Source organism: Nicrophorus vespilloides, unplaced genomic scaffold (assembly GCF_001412225.1).
Source record: "Nicrophorus vespilloides isolate i.1.1-1 unplaced genomic scaffold, Nicve_v1.0, whole genome shotgun sequence".
Taxonomy (NCBI): Eukaryota; Metazoa; Arthropoda; class Insecta; order Coleoptera; family Silphidae; genus Nicrophorus; species Nicrophorus vespilloides.
This window is the reverse complement of record NW_017096512.1, coordinates 71,971-91,558: the sequence shown is the minus strand read 5'-3', so window position 1 is coordinate 91,558 and position 19,588 is coordinate 71,971. Positions and strand designations below refer to the sequence as shown.

The 19,588-nt window shown below is 32.9% G+C and overlaps 3 protein-coding genes across 9 annotated transcripts in view; 1 reads left to right on the top strand and 2 right to left on the bottom strand.

Moving 5' to 3' along the window:
- Positions 1–7: 7 nt before the first annotated feature.
- On the bottom strand, positions 8–10,767 carry LOC108557273 (S-methyl-5'-thioadenosine phosphorylase). Of its 6 annotated transcripts, none has more exons than XM_017913716.1 (8): positions 10,609–10,729; positions 1,791–2,280; positions 1,508–1,734; positions 1,287–1,449; positions 1,065–1,224; positions 466–714; positions 194–409; positions 8–139 (listed from the first exon to the last, which is right to left on the bottom strand). In XM_017913716.1, the coding sequence occupies exons 2-8, from the start codon at positions 2,270–2,272 to the stop codon at positions 26–28; spliced, it is 1,611 nt and encodes a 536-aa protein (XP_017769205.1). In that variant the 5' UTR covers positions 2,273–2,280; positions 10,609–10,729; the 3' UTR covers positions 8–25. The 6 variants fall into 6 exon arrangements, with proteins under 6 accessions (XP_017769205.1, XP_017769204.1, XP_017769206.1 ...); XM_017913715.1 differs by lacking the exon at positions 10,609–10,729 and adding an exon at positions 10,452–10,594; XM_017913717.1 differs by lacking the exon at positions 10,609–10,729 and adding an exon at positions 4,957–5,116.
- Positions 6,675–8,740, top strand: LOC108557245. The gene is made up of 6 exons (XM_017913686.1): positions 6,675–6,708; positions 6,784–6,872; positions 7,196–7,464; positions 7,520–7,636; positions 7,696–8,245; positions 8,307–8,740. Exons 1-6 carry the CDS (start codon positions 6,675–6,677, stop codon positions 8,526–8,528), a joined length of 1,281 nt encoding a protein of 426 aa, XP_017769175.1. The 3' UTR covers positions 8,529–8,740.
- Positions 10,768–15,423: 4,656 nt separating the features above from the next.
- Positions 15,424–19,588, bottom strand: part of LOC108557261 (vasopressin V1a receptor-like) — a 29,768-nt gene continuing 25,603 nt past the window's right edge. Inside the window, exon 5 of one of the 2 annotated variants that reach the window (XM_017913702.1) lies at positions 15,424–16,675. In XM_017913702.1, the coding sequence (XP_017769191.1) occupies positions 16,503–16,675 (173 nt within the window). In that variant the 3' untranslated portion in view covers positions 15,424–16,502. The remainder of the gene's footprint in view (positions 16,676–19,588) is intronic. The other variant, XM_017913703.1, reaches the window with a different exon arrangement.

Genomic DNA, 19,588 nt, shown 5'->3' with positions numbered 1-19,588 from the left:
ATTTAAATTACGAATAAACAAAGTTTTAGTCCTCCACAGCTCTCAAATGATATCTCAACGGATCCGCTGTTCCGTAGATCAGCGTTGTATTGAACTTCATCTCCGGCCTCTTCCAATCCAAGTAATAGTTCCTCACAATCTGTCAACCATTAGTACAATTAAATACTTCATCATAATTCTTCTACAAATTTACCTTCGCCAAAGCAATTTCCAACTCCAAATTGGCCAACCTCTTGCCGACGCACGATCTCGATCCGAATCCGAACGGCAGAAAAACGAATGGATTCGTGTTCTTCACCGAATATTCGCAAGTGGTCGTGCGCAGAAACCTTTCGGGCATGTATTTCTTGCTGTCCTTGAATTGCTTATCGTCGTGGTGCAGAGCTATGGCCCCGGATAAAAGATCCACCTTGCAAATTGAAATTGAAAATTAATAAAGAATAACAAATATTTATATCGTTTTACCCCTTTCGGTATTTGGTATCCTGACAATACCAGAGCCTTCTGCGTCTTTCGCATATTTCCAACAGCAATCGGAGCCAATCGGGTGCTTTCTTTGATTGCAGCTTTCAAGTATTTGGCTTTCTCCAAGATTTCCGCGGTAATGGGCGTATTCTTATTGGGCATCAGCATTTTTAGTTCCTCCCTCAGTTTAGTTTGAGGCCCCTGATTCGTCGATAGGAAATATAATGTCGCGGCAAATGTTTTACTCGTCTGAAACATAATACAATTTATTTGTTTGTAAATAAACCTTTGAAACCAAACAATAACTAAATTTATATTGTTATTATTTTTACAAGTATCGTATCTAAACGGTACAAAATTTAATTTAATAATTTTGTATTTTTGTTTAAAATTGAATTTTAAAATAAACATTTATTGTAATACATTTTATAAATTAAAATTCTCGTTTTACAACATTTCTGATTGTAATGTGTTGTATACAACCGAATTGTTGGATTTTCAGTAAGAAAATAATTGATGGCTAAATGAAAGCAGAAAATTCTTAAATCCCATTAATGAAAGTTTTTGATAATTTTGTAATATAATTGTAATATACTTACTGTATCAATTCCGCCAGTCATCATATCAATTGCCATGGTGATAGCAACCTTTCTGTCCAGCTCTAAGAATTTATCGAAAATACTCTTGTTGAACTTGTCTTTAATTTCAGGGTTGTCTTTGACTGACTGAAAAGCTTCGTCCACGTATTTGAGTAGAGTGCTTTGAAAAAAAAAGAAACAATACATTGTTTGATGACAGATTAGGTTATTAATTATCGTTACTTGGTAATGAAGTCCATGTGTTTGACGAAAAGTTTCCAATCCTTCGTGCTGTAAACCTTCCAAAGAGATGGAAGGACGTCCAGCTTATACATCTGCTTGAAGACGCCGACGGTGCTGGCTAGGAAAGTCTGGATTTCTTCAGTCGGATGATCTTCGAGACATCCTGAAACGTATTATCTTTCAGTATTTGTCGCAATTAATAATGGTAAGAAGAGAAGTACCAATTCTTTTGTCAATGGCTAAAAATGTGATTGATTCTAAGGTCCACTTGTTGATCAGCAATTCAAAATCCTCGGGCATCTCTGGGTTTATTTCGTACAGCCTGTGAATTTGCCTAAGGAAGTCGTCAGCGATCGTGTCCATCTGACCAACGTACTTGATCGTTGTTCTGGGCTGCATCAGAATGGGATTTACGACTGTGCGAAATTTGAACCAGTCCTGACCTTGCCTACGAAATGAATCGGTGAGTTTTGGTTGAACGTAATTTTATATATGATAAAATACATTGCTGTTAAACCAGGTTTATCTTGAAATATATCTTTCCTCAGGACAGTTCTGTAATATAAGATTGAATGGAGGGCGTCTCTTTGAGGCCAAAGGCCTTCGTTTCTGTGCATCTTCTCGATGTCTTCAGCGTTATACAGGAACACCTTATCGGGGATGCCTATCAGTTTGTTCAGCACGACGATATCGCCGTACGTATTCCTCAAGTGCTTGCTGATTTCGGCCATGTTCTTCCCTTTGAATTCGCCGTAGAAGAAGCGCCAGATATTACCAACGATGGGCCAAGGTTTCGGACCTGGGATGCTGTTGTAGGGTTTCGACTCGTTCCAGTTGCTCGGCTTCTCGTCATCCTGGTATTTATCGATTTGCTCCTGGTAGTACGTAGCTTTGGTCTCGATCGCTTCCACGCTGGACCTCGAGTTCAGGTGGCTCGTGGCTATCGAGCGTCTTATTTGAAAATTCAGCATCGTTCTCGGAATCATCGTGCTAACTGCAAATCGAAAAAGACACATAAATCATGAGCGCCCATCACGATCGCGACTTCCGGATCGGGAATTGGAAATGAGGAGTTCACTTATTCCGTTCGCGTTTCTCTATAACGAGCGTATAGCTCCGCTTTGGCCTATAACCAAGTTGCAGTAGTAGATTACTCAGGCGAAGATATGCGAGTCCCGTTACCTGTTTACCATCGAACCTCGAGTCTTCTCTGGACTCGCGCCGATCCGTAAGCTCAGAACTCATTCGCCCGAGTCTTCCTCAAGACGTTAGTCGTTAGGTAACACAACGAACTACGAGAACAAGTTCAATAGACCAGTGAGACGTTTGTGATTTACTTAGATTTTCTTAATTGTTATTAAAATGAATTGGACAGTGCTTTTGGTAAGATTTTCCCATTTATTATTTACCAAACTTATTAACATTATATACAACAAAAAATATAATTCATCATTATTTAATAGTAATTCTTGAATTTGATACCATTTTTTCTAAGTATTAGCCAATAAGTAATCAAGTTATTCAAATTCCATAGTTAGTTTTAATTTTTATATTATAAACGAAAACAATTTGCTTGAAAAAAATCTTTTACATAATTTATTGATATTTGATTAATTAATATTTATTCACGAATTATATCAATATTCACTTGCTTAAACAAAAGAAATTCATTATTTGGACCACTAATATTATTTTGCTATAATAATAACTTCAATAATAGTTCAAGTTGATATTAAATTTTCTGAATTTTCATATTACAATTACAAAGTCATAGATAATTCACAAATATGCGAAACAATTTGAATATAAGTATTATTTATTCGTTTCATATTATACATGGTAAGTGAAAATTCAATGGAATGTTGAATCTGAACCCTAAGATTAAAAAATACCGGTCTGGACTAACAGAACTCCAAAAAAAAACATCCTCTTTAATCATATAATTGGAGTCTTTAATAAAATGTTTGTATTTCTCGGCAAATATTTAACAGTTTTATTTTAACAAAACAATAAACTTTCCTCCGCATTATGTCATCACGAGTTTACAGTTAATATATGAGCACTTCGCGTCTCTTTCTGATCGGGCCGATCCTACTAAAATTTCATTTCGTGAGAGTACAGAAGAATGAAAAACAACTGTTAAGAGTTTTTCATTATTGTAACATCTCGCAATTACTCGCACTCATTACACGAAGTAATATATTGTATAACGTGAAATTGCCTAATGACAAAAAAAAAACAAGGAACATTAACAAATTAAATAAAACGTGAAATTGTCGCAATCATCTTGTCTCGCACGAAAAAAAGTAAACGTAATTATTTATAATAGCTTTTGATTATTTTAATAATCTTGTAACAACAAATTTAGTTTAAAGCAATATAAATGCTAATAATGAGAAGTTTTCGAAAACAGTTATAAAAATAAAATTGTTACGTGATAATTAGAGTTAGTTAGATAAAATATTTTGTATCCAATTAGTTTATTAGTCTTTGTGTTTGGAAACTAGTTACAAAATTAGTCAATTTGTCTTAAATTTAAATTAATTTTGAGAAAATACTATAAAAAACTTATTTTTATTACATTTCATTCAATTGATTAATTACTGAACATATGTGGAATGTTTGTTCTTATTTTTGAAACGTGATACATATTTTTTTGTTTATTCACTGCTGCGATTACAGAATATTTACGAGCGTATCAAATGGAAATCGAATAAAATAAAAATTGTCTGAGTTAAAAACCGGAACACAGAGGAGAAAGAAATGAGGCAATTTATTTTCTAGAAAATCATTCCCGGAATCAGAGTGGAAATATCCGTAAACGTAACGTGAAAAGAAAATAATAAGATGTTGTTTTAGAAGTAATTCGTTTTGTAATTGCGTTAGCTATAAAAAAAAACACTTGCATTTGGTTGGTTTTGAAGTTTTTTTTTTTGATCACTAACAATATGTAAGAGTAATAGCACTTCCGCCCTTCACCCATCGGGTGAGTTACGCAACGAGAGCTTTCTACGTCGAATGTTGTTGTTTTTTTTGTTTCTTCTTTTTTTTTTATTAATGGAACCCAATTTCCCCATTTGACTTGGTTCGGTTTCATCGCGTTTTCTATTTCCCATTTCGAGGATGATGCGCGCTTCTCGGTATCGGAAGAGATACGGGTTGAGTGAGCATTTCCAATCGAAACGAGGAGAAATCCTCTCTCGCAATTAACCAATTAAGAACATCTGAAGAAGTACACGGTATAATGTAGCAAACTACGGAAAACGAGTGTGCGGCGGCGACGGCGAAGAGCTCGAGGTGCGTATGCAAAGCACGAATGGTACCATCGAACGGTTCTTCCTTCTGCACTCGGTAAAATTAGTTCGCCATTAGCTACGCCGCATCAACAACGACAACGAAAAAAAAAAATAATGACGTTAGTAACGGAAGTAACTGTTAAAATTTGGCCGCGCTTCGCGTTGGGAAAGTTGCGCAATTCATATTTCGTTGATGGCAAAGAAAAAAGCGTCGACTCGATTACTGTTACTTTCTTCCCGAGATGCGTGCGTGTGTTTCTTACTTATTTTTTTGTATTTTCTTCATCTTCTTCTCTTACCAGAATTACAGTTATAGACGAGTGTTGTTTGTTAAATAAATGCGAAAAGAATTTCGTTCGAAGCCGTGCTCTTACTTGTTTGACATTCCAATTCGCGAAGGCTCTTGACTCTTCTCGACGACTCCGCCGCTCGTTCACTAAATCTAATGCAACAAAACAAGATCAAGTTCGCAACTGGTACGTGCAGTTCAGTATCGCCGCATTTCGTTCTGCACACGCCAATTGCACAAGTGCAACGACGATATTGTTATTTAACATTGAAGACGGAAATCGAGCGAGAACGTGAGAGTAATCGGCTTTTTTCGCAACACACACCAAAATCGGTTTAGTCAGTTTAAGAATTGGTTAATTAATGATTGAGTAGTTTTAGTATTTCCTAACTTACAAGCATCTATGACGAAACAATTAAAAAAAACAAGACCGTGACCCACGACCTCTTTTTTTTTGATAATGTTTGCTATGGAAAATAACATGATCGAATGTACTCAAGATGCACTGAATATAATACAATTTTAAATAACGTAACAACAACTGGACAATCCAATAACTAAAAGAGACTTAAGCATTGATTAATGATCTGATTTCCACAGTTATACAATTGAATTAATAATAAATACAGGTATACAAAAAATACATATTATAGAAGTCTTAACTACAAAATATGAATAATAATAATTGACGTTGACTTAAGTTTAGTAAAATCGTAATTAATTTATACTTTTATGTAAAGTGAAATATCAACAAGGGAATAATTTCTATAAACTAATTGATTTATCTTCTAGATCATTAATTTTTATAAATGTAATGAAAAATAAATTAAGAATTTCAACAAAATTTATAAAAAGAGGTTTAAAATGTTGATGAAAATTTTGAAAAAGCAAAAAAATAATCTCAACATTAATAAGCGAAGTTGCTGATTCAATTAATTAGTATAATGAAATTAAAAGATATAGATAATTCTAATTTTTTATAAGTATTTTTTTGTTTGTTTAAGATTATTACAGGTTGGGTAAAGTAAATGAATAATGAAAACAGTTGTTTCAATTTATTTAAAAAAAACGTGATTAAGATACGCAATTAAGAGAATTTCTAATTAATTTCTGCAGAAGTTATTTTCTAAGAATCTAACGATTATCGTGCCTCCATTTCCTGAACAATTATGTACCGATATGTTCATATTCAATTATTAATAAATAATAATAAACCGGAATTTACGTAACGCGTTACTTTTATGAAGGCTTTTATTTCACCTGAATGAGCTGTATACAATTTTCGAACAGGTTTATATAATGTAATGATAAGATTCGAGGCATTAATCTGCATTTGCTTCCTTCTATTTGAAAGTTTTGTGCATGTGCGGTTTCCGCGAGTTTTCAAGTACATAGTTTATTTTTGATTATTTATTATTATTGAATTTTATGAAAGCAAGTTTGACGTAGATTTATTTATTTAGTTGTTTTTTAATTAGTAATTTTTCTATAATCATTTAATTGCTATTTTCTTACGTCGATGAATTATTACGTTTCGTAATAGATTATCATATTATTGCTAAGATGCGTTATTCAAATCATATTTACAATTTTAATTAATTCAATAAATGTGTTGGGTTAATTAGTATTAGAATTGGTAATAAATCAAAGATTTTATATATGTTTAAGTTTCTTAGTTTCTTTGTTTGAAATGGTAACAGATTTATTTCAGTTGCACTGTAACCCGTTTTTAGAAATGCATGTTTATTTAGAAAATTAGCTTGTCGAGTATTTTGGATGAAACGCGGTCGTGCTGTAAAAAAAATGTGTAAGAGAATTGGAAATTATGTAATTGCGTGTGAGTTGTTTTTGTGTGTGTTACGTAATGAAATGGTGTTGGGTTTTGTTTTGAAGCGAGATGATGATGGATGAGTGAAACGGGTCACGAAGATACTACACATTCGTGAGACCCAATTCCGAAGCCGAAGGTCAGCCGGTGCGTCCTTCGGTTGCCGCTGCGAGGTGAATGAACAGAAGAAGTTAGCCCACTTCCGGATCTCTTTCACCTTTCATCGATGAATCCGATTAGAGTCATCTCAATGTTCGCGTATGCAAATCGGGTTTTCAAAGAGTTTGTGAGCTCTGAAGATAGAGAGAGATATATAGAATGAGTGAAAGAGGAGGAGGAATGGAGATAGACGGTAGCGACCTGCGAGGCGATTCCCGTTAACATGATCTAACTGTATTTGCGAAGTTATATTTGTGTGCCGTCGACGGTTGCGTAGACATATAGCACAAGAACCTGTTCAATCCCAATTTCATGAATACGTTTATTGCATTTACAGCTAGTGGTGATTGGTTTCGGAAATGCGCTGGAGACGACGACCACCAAAACAGAGGACCCTCCGGAAGGATACTACGCCTTCGTGGAGTCGCCGAATGCGGAACCACCAAGGGTCAGACCTCCACCATACACTCATGCACCTGTAGATTGCAAGGAAGATGAGGACAAAACGCCGCACGTCAGTCCATTCAATTTATGCGGAGATCTGAATAAGGGCTCCATTCCTAGGAATCCGATGGGACAGAACGTCATGGGCTCGCCGTATCCCTTGTAAATTAATCAAAAACTAAAAAAAACAAGTTCATAACATTTATACTATTTATAGCGAGTTGATTAAGAATATGACTCTGAAGTATTTGAGCCGCACATTACCGATTCTCAAAGCGGATGAAACTTTGCCGAAAGTTGCCCAACTGCAAGACGACCTCATTTCGCAGAACACGTAAGTAAACAAAGGAAGGTGCGTCTGCAGAATGTTAATTTCTCTCTCTGGGTGTTTAGCATTACGTCGTATCAGGCGAACGATCGCATGAAGCGCGATGTCGCTGAAACCAAGAAGTCGGAGGAAACCGACGAGGAGGAATCTAAGAGGAAAGGAAGGAAATTCTGCGATCAAGGTGGTGTCTTCTGTATGCTTTACAAGGCCATTAACGGTGAGCAGTCTGGATCCGCGTCCCCGGCTCCGGTCCATCTACCTATCGAACGACGAGATGACATGCCGCAGCAATCGAGGTACGATGGACCACCGACTCCTTGCCCAGCAAAGGTCGAATACGCGACGCCAGTCTTCGCAAAGAATTATCAAGGCGTCTGGAGATACGTGGTGCAGATTCCTTACGAAGGTTACTTCACGCAAACTGTTGAAGTGACCAGGTGCATGCAATCCAGGTGCCATTATTTAGATGGAGGTTGTTTATCCTCCCCGCGCTGGTCATCCCTTTTAGTAGCTGAAATTTACTACCCCGACACCGTTTTAAGCAACCCCGAGCAAAACAACGGTCCTCGCAGTCCGGTCACCGCTTCTCAACCGCCTTCAGTATCCGATTTCCAAGTAAGTAGCAATTTAAAAAAACCGCAAATAAACAAAGCTTATATTTTCATTTATTTTAAAGAACTATCAGCAGTACTTGCATAAAAGAGCGGGTTTGCAAGCATCGCCGATCGAAACGACGACAACATCGAAACCTATCCACTGCGACGGCGTCGATTCCCTGGGCTGCTTCCAAGTTAGGCTCTACTACGACTGGTTCCTGATCCCAGGCTCCTGCAAGTGCTGGAGACCCGACTACTTCAACAAATACGTGCGCAGGAAAAATCCCAGCCAGGACCTCTAAATATCGCGCGCGCTTCAAAAACTAGCATAAAAAAAAATATAATAAGACTGTCATTTTTTATACGCTCAACATTTACTATATTGAAGCGACGTAATTTAAGGCCGTTTAAATTACCTTGCTTCGAATCGGGACTCAAAATTCGATGAACAAAAAAAAAATATTAACGAGTACGAGAGAGTAAACACACGGTTATGGTTATTGTAAAGATATTTATTAAAATTTGTTTTATTTTTTTTTTCTTCTTCTCTGTAAATGAATTGCGTTTTAATCCGCATCAGTGCAACATGACGCTGTCTTTGACCGTTTTCTGGAAGTTTAGAAAGTTATATTGTTATGTCGTCACGGATTGATGATCGATTCTTACTCTCAATTCGGTGATGGTTTCATCCCAGTTTTCGCGTCCGATGCGAATGACCACGGCCATAATCAGTTTGGTTACTTTGTCGACGTTCTTTTTGAACATTGCCAGGACATCGGTTACGCACACTTTGTCTCCCGTTGATCTCCAGCAATCGTAATCGGTAGCCAAGGCGATTGCTGCGTAACAAAGACCTGCTTCTTTGGCTAGAACCACCTGAAATAGTTCGAATAGTTCGTGTTGTTGTTGTTGTTCATAGGATGTAATAATTGGTTAGTTTTACTTCTGGGACAGTGGTCATGTTGACTACAGTTCCACCAAACATCCGGTGCATGTTGCTCTCCGCTTTACTGCCGAATCGTGGACCTTCGATTGCAACTACTGTTCCGGTTTTGTGAACAGGTATTCCTAGACCTTCGGCGGCGTTGATCACGATGTTCCTAGTTCTTGCGCAAAACGCAGGCTCCATTGGTAAATGGCAAACACCAGCCGGAGATTTTTTCTCTCCATCGTAAAATGTTTGCTTCCTTCCCGAAGTCCTACAAAATTCGAACTCTAACATTTCCAACCCCGATTTGAATCTGACGACTCTACCTATCGATGAAATTATCCAGAATAACGATATCCCCGGGCTTGACTTCCTCCTGCAAAGAACCAGTAGCGGTAGACACCACCAAATGGGTGCAACCTGCTTCTTTCAGAGCCCAAACGTTTGCTCTGTAATTGACGTTTCCGGGCATGATGCTGTGATTCCTTCCATGTCGCGCCAACAGCACGCACGGAATGCCATCGATATCGCCTTCGACTAAGATATCGGATGGATCTCCGAAAATCGTGGTCACCTTCCTCTCCGTTCTGTTCTTCAGAAGATCAGGGTTATCTAACCCAGAACCGCCGATGATCCCGACCTAGGCAACCAATTATGCATTTCACGTCGATAACGATGATAACAATGAACCTCCTACCTTGACTTGATGTGCCATCATTCACAGAATAGAAACCACTCACTTGAACGTACAAGAACTAACTAAAAAAACTATTCGAGCGATAGCAGTATCTCCGTACAATGCGAAGAAGGTCAACTATGCGTGATAAAAGGAGATTATTAATCGTCAATCACGTGTGTGCGACCGACGACTATATAATGTTGTGTCTGTCAGAGGTTAGGGAATTTCAAGAGTTGCATTCAATAAGAAGTTTTCAGTATCAACTTTTTCTAAACTAGTTTCTTCAAACTAACTTAATGTAGATAGTCGTTCTTCGTCCTTATAAAAATTCCTAGTGGGGGTTACAATTCTTAGCAAAGCGAAAATAGTTGTAATCAAGAACATTGTTTCCATGGAAATCTCTTCAAAATATTGACAGATAAATTTAACTTGTATATAGTTTCGAACTTTTATATAAAGTATAATCATGATATCAAATAATAACAATGTTGGGACATAACAATAAATTTAGCCATTATTATCAGTGCAAGGCCGTACGCATTTCCATTGATCTTGTAATTAATAATAGTTTTATATGCAATATGGCATGAATCAAGCAAGCAATCAATTTTGACTTACGCTCAAAAATAGTCCTTTGACGTGCATCCAACAACAACAACAACAACAATATCAATTGCGCAAAATAAAAATTGTGTTGATTAGAAGAAATTATGTGATAGCACAATTCATTATGACAGTTTACAAGCAACGAGAACACTAGATCTATCCTATTTACCCTTGATGTAATCGTCACAAGTTCGTTTTCATTCCATTTGGTTGCGTATATTTATGGTATAGTACAAAGTGCAACGCATCAGACAAGCTTCATCAAGAGAATAAGGGTAAAATGAATACAAAGAAAGACGCGTCATGTTAGATTGTTGAAAAAATCAATAATTTGAGTTTGAAGTGATGATCTGCAGGCATCTACTGGAGATACATTAAAACTTTGATAAACATAATGGAACAGTGCAACAATGGATTATCAACAATAGTTGATAAGAGATGGCATATTGCGACACGCTTCTAAAATTTGGACTCTATACGTCAGAGAGCATTGCCTGTCATTTTTTTAACATAGGCAACTTACGTTTCGTAACAAGGATTACGCTACATCTTCTTTGTTATACTAATGAATAAACTAGTTAATTTACTAATGATATTAAGTTTCATAATAGGACAAGAATTAATTAGTATAATTAATAATAATGTTGATAATTAATTAACAGTTTAGTTACAAATAAATCAAATACTTTGTGAAATACTTAAATTGTTTTTATTCCAATTTCTATTAAGTATTCATTAATATTAACACACACCATTAATTTATAGCTTAAGATTTATCCAAACGTTATATTATTTTCTTGCAATCTCTTCTTTTAGTTAACGTGCACTTCTTCCACTATGACTCCAGATGAGTGCGCTTAGTTCAAGAATGTAGTTTACAATGTAATTTACAACTCTAGTCTTTGTTCCACAAAATGCAAGGATACATTGACCATTTATAATCAATGATTCAACTTTTTTTTTCTTGCACATATATATTCCGTATATAAACTTGAAATAAAAAATCGCGTAGAATTTAAAAGCAAACACATTAATCATCTAGTCTTTAATTTATTTTGTAAATATTATAATTGTTTTAGTTTTTAAACAATCCTTCTTCTTCTTCCTTCCCCTTCTTCATTTGGCTTCCGCCAGCCACTGTCTGTTCATTCAAAGCACAAAGTAAGACTTATTCTTCGGATTTCTTCTTTCGCCCAAATAATTAAAGTAAGCAGCTTCTTCCAATAAAACCAAAACTTCCTTCTTCAGCCCAAATAATCAAAATAAAAAACTTCTTCTAACGAAACTTAAATTAACTTCAATAAAATATATACATAGGAGAGATACGGTAAAAACAAGAAAGGTTACGTGTCGAACATGAAAAATTAACGTATTTCGAAGTTATTCGAGAGTCCTCGGATGGGTGTAGACTAGAAACGTTAACAAATTTAAATTATATGGGGGCATTAGATGTTTTAATGAACTTCGGCATTTTAAACAATCATTATAAAATTTAGTATTTATATTTTAGTTCAATTATTCAAGCTGTAAAATCATTTTGATAAAATTAATGAAAGTTAAGTTTTATATCTTAATTTTTAACAATGTATTCATTCATCGTCATTTTATCGAAGGTCAGACAATACTGTGCGCTAGAAATTAAAGATTTCGTGTGCAACCAAAATCAATGCGTTTCGAAGAAAACGGATTGACCTTCCGGCGAATTTTCGGAACGTATTTTCTTTGCATGCAATTTTATTTCGGTCGCACGCGAACGTTGCATAAATACTCGCAATAACAATTAGTCTGGAAATACTTGTGTACCGTCTACATCCGAAATTAGACAAGTTTTTGAAAACTCACTTAAAATATTTTTTGTAAAAAGGAAAAGCGACGAAAATACTCAATATTTAAATTTATGTGATTACTGTCCAAAATGTCTGAATGGAATATAGGAAAAAACTATTTGTCTAAAATTTCACTACAATAACTTTTTCTGGTTTGAGCACTATAAATATGAGAAATTTTTTAGCCAAATTATGGGTTAAAATTTGTGCAAATCTTAACTAAAAATGTGTTATTCCTATTGTGGTCTACAACGGCACACCAAAGTTGTTGCTAGAATTTTGCGGCACACCAAAAGTTCAAATATATAGAGATTAAATTAATACACAAATTTCAAAATAAATTTTCATTTCTTATGAACACAAAAGTTTTATATTTGGCTCAATATTTCACAGCGCAACCCGAAGTTCTTGGTCAAGCATGACCGCTTATCAATTGAAACAAGAGTTGAAAAACTTTACTCATATGAATATGTTGTTGTCGGGAATGCGAGGATATTCTTTCTTAACGGAAATCCAAAACACATCTAAGTCATGACTTAATTCTATAAATTTCTCTTGAATTTGATTTTCTCGAATTTGTTCTTCCGTAGGATTTCGATTCCAATCATATTGTTCTGTATTAATAAAATAAAAATAGTGATCAAATTTCTGTTGAAGCATACTTAAATGTTGTTGTGCCAGATCCAAAAAAAAAACTATGGTTGGTCCTTTGGTACATTTCTAAACATCCTTTTTGCAACTCTTCTTGGAGTCTTCAGGAGTTTTTTTTAACCCCTGTAATTTGTCAGAGCACGTCAATATATTCTCATTCCAATTTTGCATATTGTTATTAAGTTTATTCAGATGCTCGAATATATCAGCCACGTATGCAAGTTTGACTATCCAGTAAACATCATCTCATACATGCAGCTCGTAGCGAAGCTCAAACAATATATCCAAAACTTTGACTCGGGACAGCCAACAAACTTCAGTATAAAATAATAAGGATTAGACTCCCATTTCTGCACAGATTATACCAAATATTGAGGCTCTCGATTTAATTATGTTTATGATTTGAATTCATCGTGTTCAAAAGTTCCTCTGGCAAATTGTTGATAATTGTTGATCAATGCTTCTCGATGTATGTAACAGTGTGTAAATTGTAAATATTGGTATAAAATATAAAAATTTGCCGTAAAATGTAGCAAACCTGCATCAAAATAAAAACCATATAAAAATCAAATGGAAATGGATATATTTATGTAAATAAATACGGCAGAAACTGATCCGATCTGTATACGATCAACAAAAAATCAGACAAATGTAAGTACATAACGGTTTTGATTTGTATATAATGTATAGAGGATGTAGATGGAAGCGATGAAAGGAGATACACATTGCTTTTTAACAAGATCCTTTTGGGAATTGGCCCGGTCCTTCCCCAAAAAAAGAGGTACTTTTTACTTGCTGCCTTATTTCTTTACGCCCTCGCCTATTCAAACCTAATCCCGTTTCTGCACATATACATACAACGACACTAAGCGTGCAACGAACCCATTTTTGTCCAATTAAGGTACGCATGGAAGGAGACAAAAAAAAAGGAATTTACGTTTAAAATCCTGACCTAATTTACAATAAAAAAAGAAATACAACTAAATTATTTTAAACTTAATTAAATAATTGCGAGTAAAATTAAGTTTAATTAAAGATTAATTAGAAATCAATGGTCGAAAACATATTTAATAAATTGATACAATATTTGCGTTTGATCGTCATTTGTTCAGAGTTAATTACTGTCAATGTATTTATTAGATACTAGAGTTCGGAATTAATTACCGCAATATCCCGATATTGGATTACAATCTGCAAATTAATCCTAAACCGGTAGGCTTCTGTGATAACCAAATGTTATCTATAGTAACAAGTTTCTTTTGATCTTATTGTAAATTAGATAAATCCAAACCAAAATTTACGTTATGATCATTAATAATTATGAAGAATATTTCAATAAAAAGTATTGATTAATTACTCTAAATTAGTTACAAATTGGATTCGGATCCATTTGACAGTTCGATTTAGTTACGTTTATTGTGACGTATAATTGACGTTTGACATTTCATGCAATAACAAGTAAATGTCAATACTTTTATATTTCATACAAACATTATTCTTAATAAGTATTGATTTATGAATAAACAAAATCATTAATCAAAATAAGTTAGTTAATATTTTGTTCTAATAGACTTGTTTTCTTTTTGGATTTTGTGAATATTTCAATAAAAAGTATTGATTAATTGCTCTAAATTAGTTACAAATTGAATTTGGATCCATTTGACAGTTCGATTTAGTTACTTTGATTGTGACGTATAATTGACGTTTGACATTTCATGCAATGACAAGTAAATGTCAATACTTTTATATTTTATACAAACATTATTCTTAATAAGTACTGATTTGTGAATATACAAAATCATTAATCAAAATAAGTTAGTTAATATTTTGTTCTAATAGACTTGTTTTTTTTTTTTGGATTTTGTGAATATTTCAATAAAAAGTATTGATTAATTGCTCTAAATTAGTTACAAATTGAATTTGGATCCATTTGACAGTTCGATTTAGTTACTTTGATTGTGACGTATAATTGACGTTTGACATTTCATGCAATGACAAGTAAATGTCAATACTTTTATATTTCATACAAACATTATTCTCAATAAGTACTGATTTATGAATAAACAAAATCATTAATGAAAAAAAGTCAATTCCAACAAATTGTTGTTGGAATAGACTTATTTTCTTTTTGTATTTTGTGACATATAACTCGAAAAAAAATGAAATTTTGTTATTTGACAAATAGATTCAGTTACATTGATTGTGACGTATCATAATATTGACGTTTCGTGCAATGACAATTAAAAGTAAATCTTTTGAATAATTCTTTTATTGTTTATATGTTCTATTGCTTCTATCATTATTTATATTTTATATATGAAATGATAGAAATATTTACTTACCTCCAATATCGCTAAGAACAAATAACTGTCAGTTAAGTTAAACGAGGAACGTAATTAAATACAAATATTTAATAAGAATACATATATATAATAAACAAATTTAAAATCGAATAATTAATTTATTTTCTTCCTTATTAATTATTACGTTTATATATATAAAAACTAGAATATTTCCTTATAAATGACAATTTATAAAACACACAGTTTATCGTCTTTTCACCACTCCAAAATTAACAACGCTAGAGATAACCATAATCAATTTAGTGGTGTCCTAGCAAAAGCGCGCAGACGAAAGCGCACATTAACAAAAGCGCGCAATAAAAGGACAATGTTAATTGCACGAGAATTTGTGTGTATTTTTAAAATACATCCAAAACCAAACATTTTGTCGGCGCGCTTTTGTCCTGCGCGCTATTATCGGGTCACCCAATTTAGTATAATATTATATATATTTTTCATTCTTAGTGCTAATCGTAGATTCGAAAAAGCAAATCCTTTCATTTGCTAAGCTTAAATCCAATTATAAATACACATTAACACGTATACTTTTCGTAATCCTAAAGTTACTAGAATTTGTTAGTTCTTATTTATATATATTTAGTAAGCTGCGTTTCGTTTTCCCCAAATAAACATTTCAACAGAAAAAGAGAGTTTAAAGTTACAAACAAATATCCAATTAGAAAGTATTAAGTATAGTTGGAGCGAATTTATCTACTGAATTTATATTTATTTATAAAAAATAATAGTATTACCCTGTGTCGTTTCGTCCCTGAAAGTTGAAATAAAAGTGATTTATTTTTATAAAATTGATGGGACGAGGTTTTGTATGGGTGCTGATTTTATTTTTTGGCACTTTCTTTCTAAATACGTGAGGAAGTCGGACAGTTTGGAGAAATGAAGAGTGTCCGTTTGTTAAAAGCTAAAATCACAGTCCCATAAATATGAAAAAAAATACTATAATAAATCTACGAAGTGTTTAAGATTTTCTTAAGAAGTGTTGCATGTGAGAATATGTTCTTATTTACGATTTGTTTTCTTTAGTTGATATCACAGAGTTCTCGTTTCAAAGTTGAGGAAACTGAAGGATCAAATCTTAAACACCTTCGGTTAACGTCCGATTCGTTTCACATCACAGTTTCGTTTTGGTTGTTGTTGTGATTGTGACCGTTGATGTTGTTGTTGAAGCGGATCTCGACTTCGGTGAGCTCTGTGACCTCCTCGTCGAAAGGTCCGCGCATCGAGGGTCATGTCGTGGTGACGATCCATCTGCGCGCGTTGTACTGGGTCACGTACTGTCGCTGCGGTTGACGAGGATTGAACTTTGCCGCTGCACGGTTGCCGTTGCAGAAGGACCATCTCGTGAACGGTCTCAACGATGTACTCTCAACACCACCTGAAGAGTTACTTGTACTGTTACCTGTGTTAACAGCAGCATAAGTAAAATATCTCCAAACCCAACAACCAAAAATTAATTTTTATGAAGACATTTATGCAAGTTTACAATTGAAGCGTATTAGAAAGCATTTCTATCAAGCACATGCAGATCAATTTATAATACATAATAGTTTACACTAAATTATTAACATTAGTTTCTGCAGAAGAAACAATATTGGTGTTAATAAGCATGCAATATTTCATTACTTTTTATTTTTTTTTACCCTTTATTACTTATTCACAACCTGCCAACATTTTTCTTGCTATAAGACAAACAAAAAGAAAACAAAAACAAAATAAAAGGGCGGAAAGACCTCGGTCGATAGCCCTTTGGCCAGCCTATTGATACATATTTTTATTATATTTTAAAATTTATTTATGTATAAATTGTACTTTTTTTTCTTCTTCTTATGTATTAATGTTTGGCCAATAAATTATTATTATTATTATTACAAAATAAAATATGCGTGGAACAGAACGAATTCTCATCGGAAACCTTCTAACATGATTACTTTAAGATCTTATAATTAAGTATTAAGTACAAGATTAATACAAACATATATTTTCAGTTTGTTTGGTTTTATTCACATATTATTTATTTAGAAAATTGTTTATTATTTAAGATTAAAATTGTTAAATTTTCTTAATTTTTTTAAACGTCACATTGAGTTTGACATTCTTGAATAAATTGATGTTTTTCGTTTATTTAGTTTTAAAGATCATAAAATTGATATTGAAATATTATTTATAGAATTATTTAATTATTTTACAATTAAATTTCAAAACTTGGAAAATTTATTATTTGACAGATTCAGTTGCGTCAATTGTGACGTATAATGACATATAATATTGACGTTTCGTGCAATGACAATTACTTAATTTTTCATACAACAAGCTCATTTTCAAAATTAGTTTACTGTACCTTAATGTTTCTTATGAAACAAGTTATTAGTAAATGAAATATACATTATATCAAATTGTTTTCTTGGATTTTGTGATAAATAACTTGAAACAAAAGAAATTTATCATTTGACAGGTGGATTTGGTTACGTTAATTGTGACGTATCAAAATATTGACGTTTTGTGCTACGTCAATAAATTAGTATATAAATCAACTAATTTTATCGTTTTCATTGTGACGTATAATGACATATAATATTGACGTTTCGTTCAATGACAATTACTTAATTTTTCATACAACAAGCTCATTTTCAAAATTAGTTTACTGCACCTTAACGTTTCTTATGAAACAAGTAATTAGTATATGAAATATACATTATATCAAATTGTTTTATTGGATTTTGTGATAAATAACTTAAAACAAAAGAAAATTATCATTTGACAGGTGGATTTGGTTATGTTAATTGTGACGTGTCATAATATTGACGTTTTGTGCAATGACAATAAATTAGTATATAAATCAACTAATTTTATCGTTTTCATTGTGACGTATAATGACATATAATATTGACGTTTCGTGCAATTACAATTACTTAATTTTTCATACAACAAACTCATTTTCAAAATTAGTTTACTGTACCTTAACGTTTCTTATGAAACAAGTAATTAGTATATGAAATATACATTATATTTAATTGTTTTCTTGGATTTTGTGATAAATAACTTAAAACAAAAAAAAAATATCATTTGACAGGTAGATTCAGTTACGTTAATTGTGACGTATCAAAATATTGACGTTTTGTGCAACGTCAATATATTAGTATATAAATCAACTAATTTCATCATTTTCATTGTGACGTATAATGACATATAATATTGACGTTTCGTGCAATGACAATTACTTAATTTTTCATACAACAAGCTCATTTTCAAAATTAGTTTACTGCACTTTAACGTTTCTTATAAAACAACTAATTAGTATATGAAATATACATTATATCAAATTGTTTTCTTGGATTTTGTGATAAATAACTTGAAACAAAAGAAAATCATCATTTGACAGGTAGATTCAGTTACGTTAATTGTGACGTATCAAAATATTGACGTTTCGTGCAACGTCAATACATTAGTATATAAATCAACTAATTTCATCGTTTTCATTGTGACGTATAATGACATATAATATTGACGTTTCGTGCAATGACAATTACTTAATTTTTCATACAACAAGCTAATTTTCAAAATTAGTTTACTGCACCTTAACGTTTCTTATGAAACAAGTAATTAGTATATGAAATATACATTATATTGAATTGTTTTCTGCGATTTTGTGTCAAATAACTTTAAACAAAAGAAACTTATCATTTGACAGGTAGATTTAGTTACGTTAATTGTGACGTATCAAAATATTGACGTTTCGTGCAACGTCAATACATTAGTATATAAATCAACTAATTTCATCGTTTTCATTGTGACGTATAATATTGATATAATATTGACGTTTCGTGCAATGACAATTACTTAACTTTTCATACAACAAGCTTATTTTGAAAATTAGTTTACTGCACATTAATGTTTCTTATGAGACAAGTAATTAGTATATGAAATATCCATTTTATGGAATTGTTTTCTTGGATTTTGTGATAAATAACTTAAAACAAAAGAAAATTATCATTTGACAGGTAGATTCAGTTACGTTAATTGTGACGTATCAAAATATTGACGTTTCGTGCAACGTCAATACATTAGTATATAAATCAACTAATTTCATCGATTTCATTGTGACGTATAATGACATATAATATTGACGTTTTGTGCAATTACAATTACTTAATTTTTCATACAACAAGCTCATTTTCAAAATTAGTTTACTGCACCTTAACGTTTCTTATGAAACAAGTTATTAGTATATGAAATATACATTATATCAAATTGTTTTCTTGGATTTTGTGATAAATAACTTGAAACAAAAGATATATATTATTTGACAAGTAGA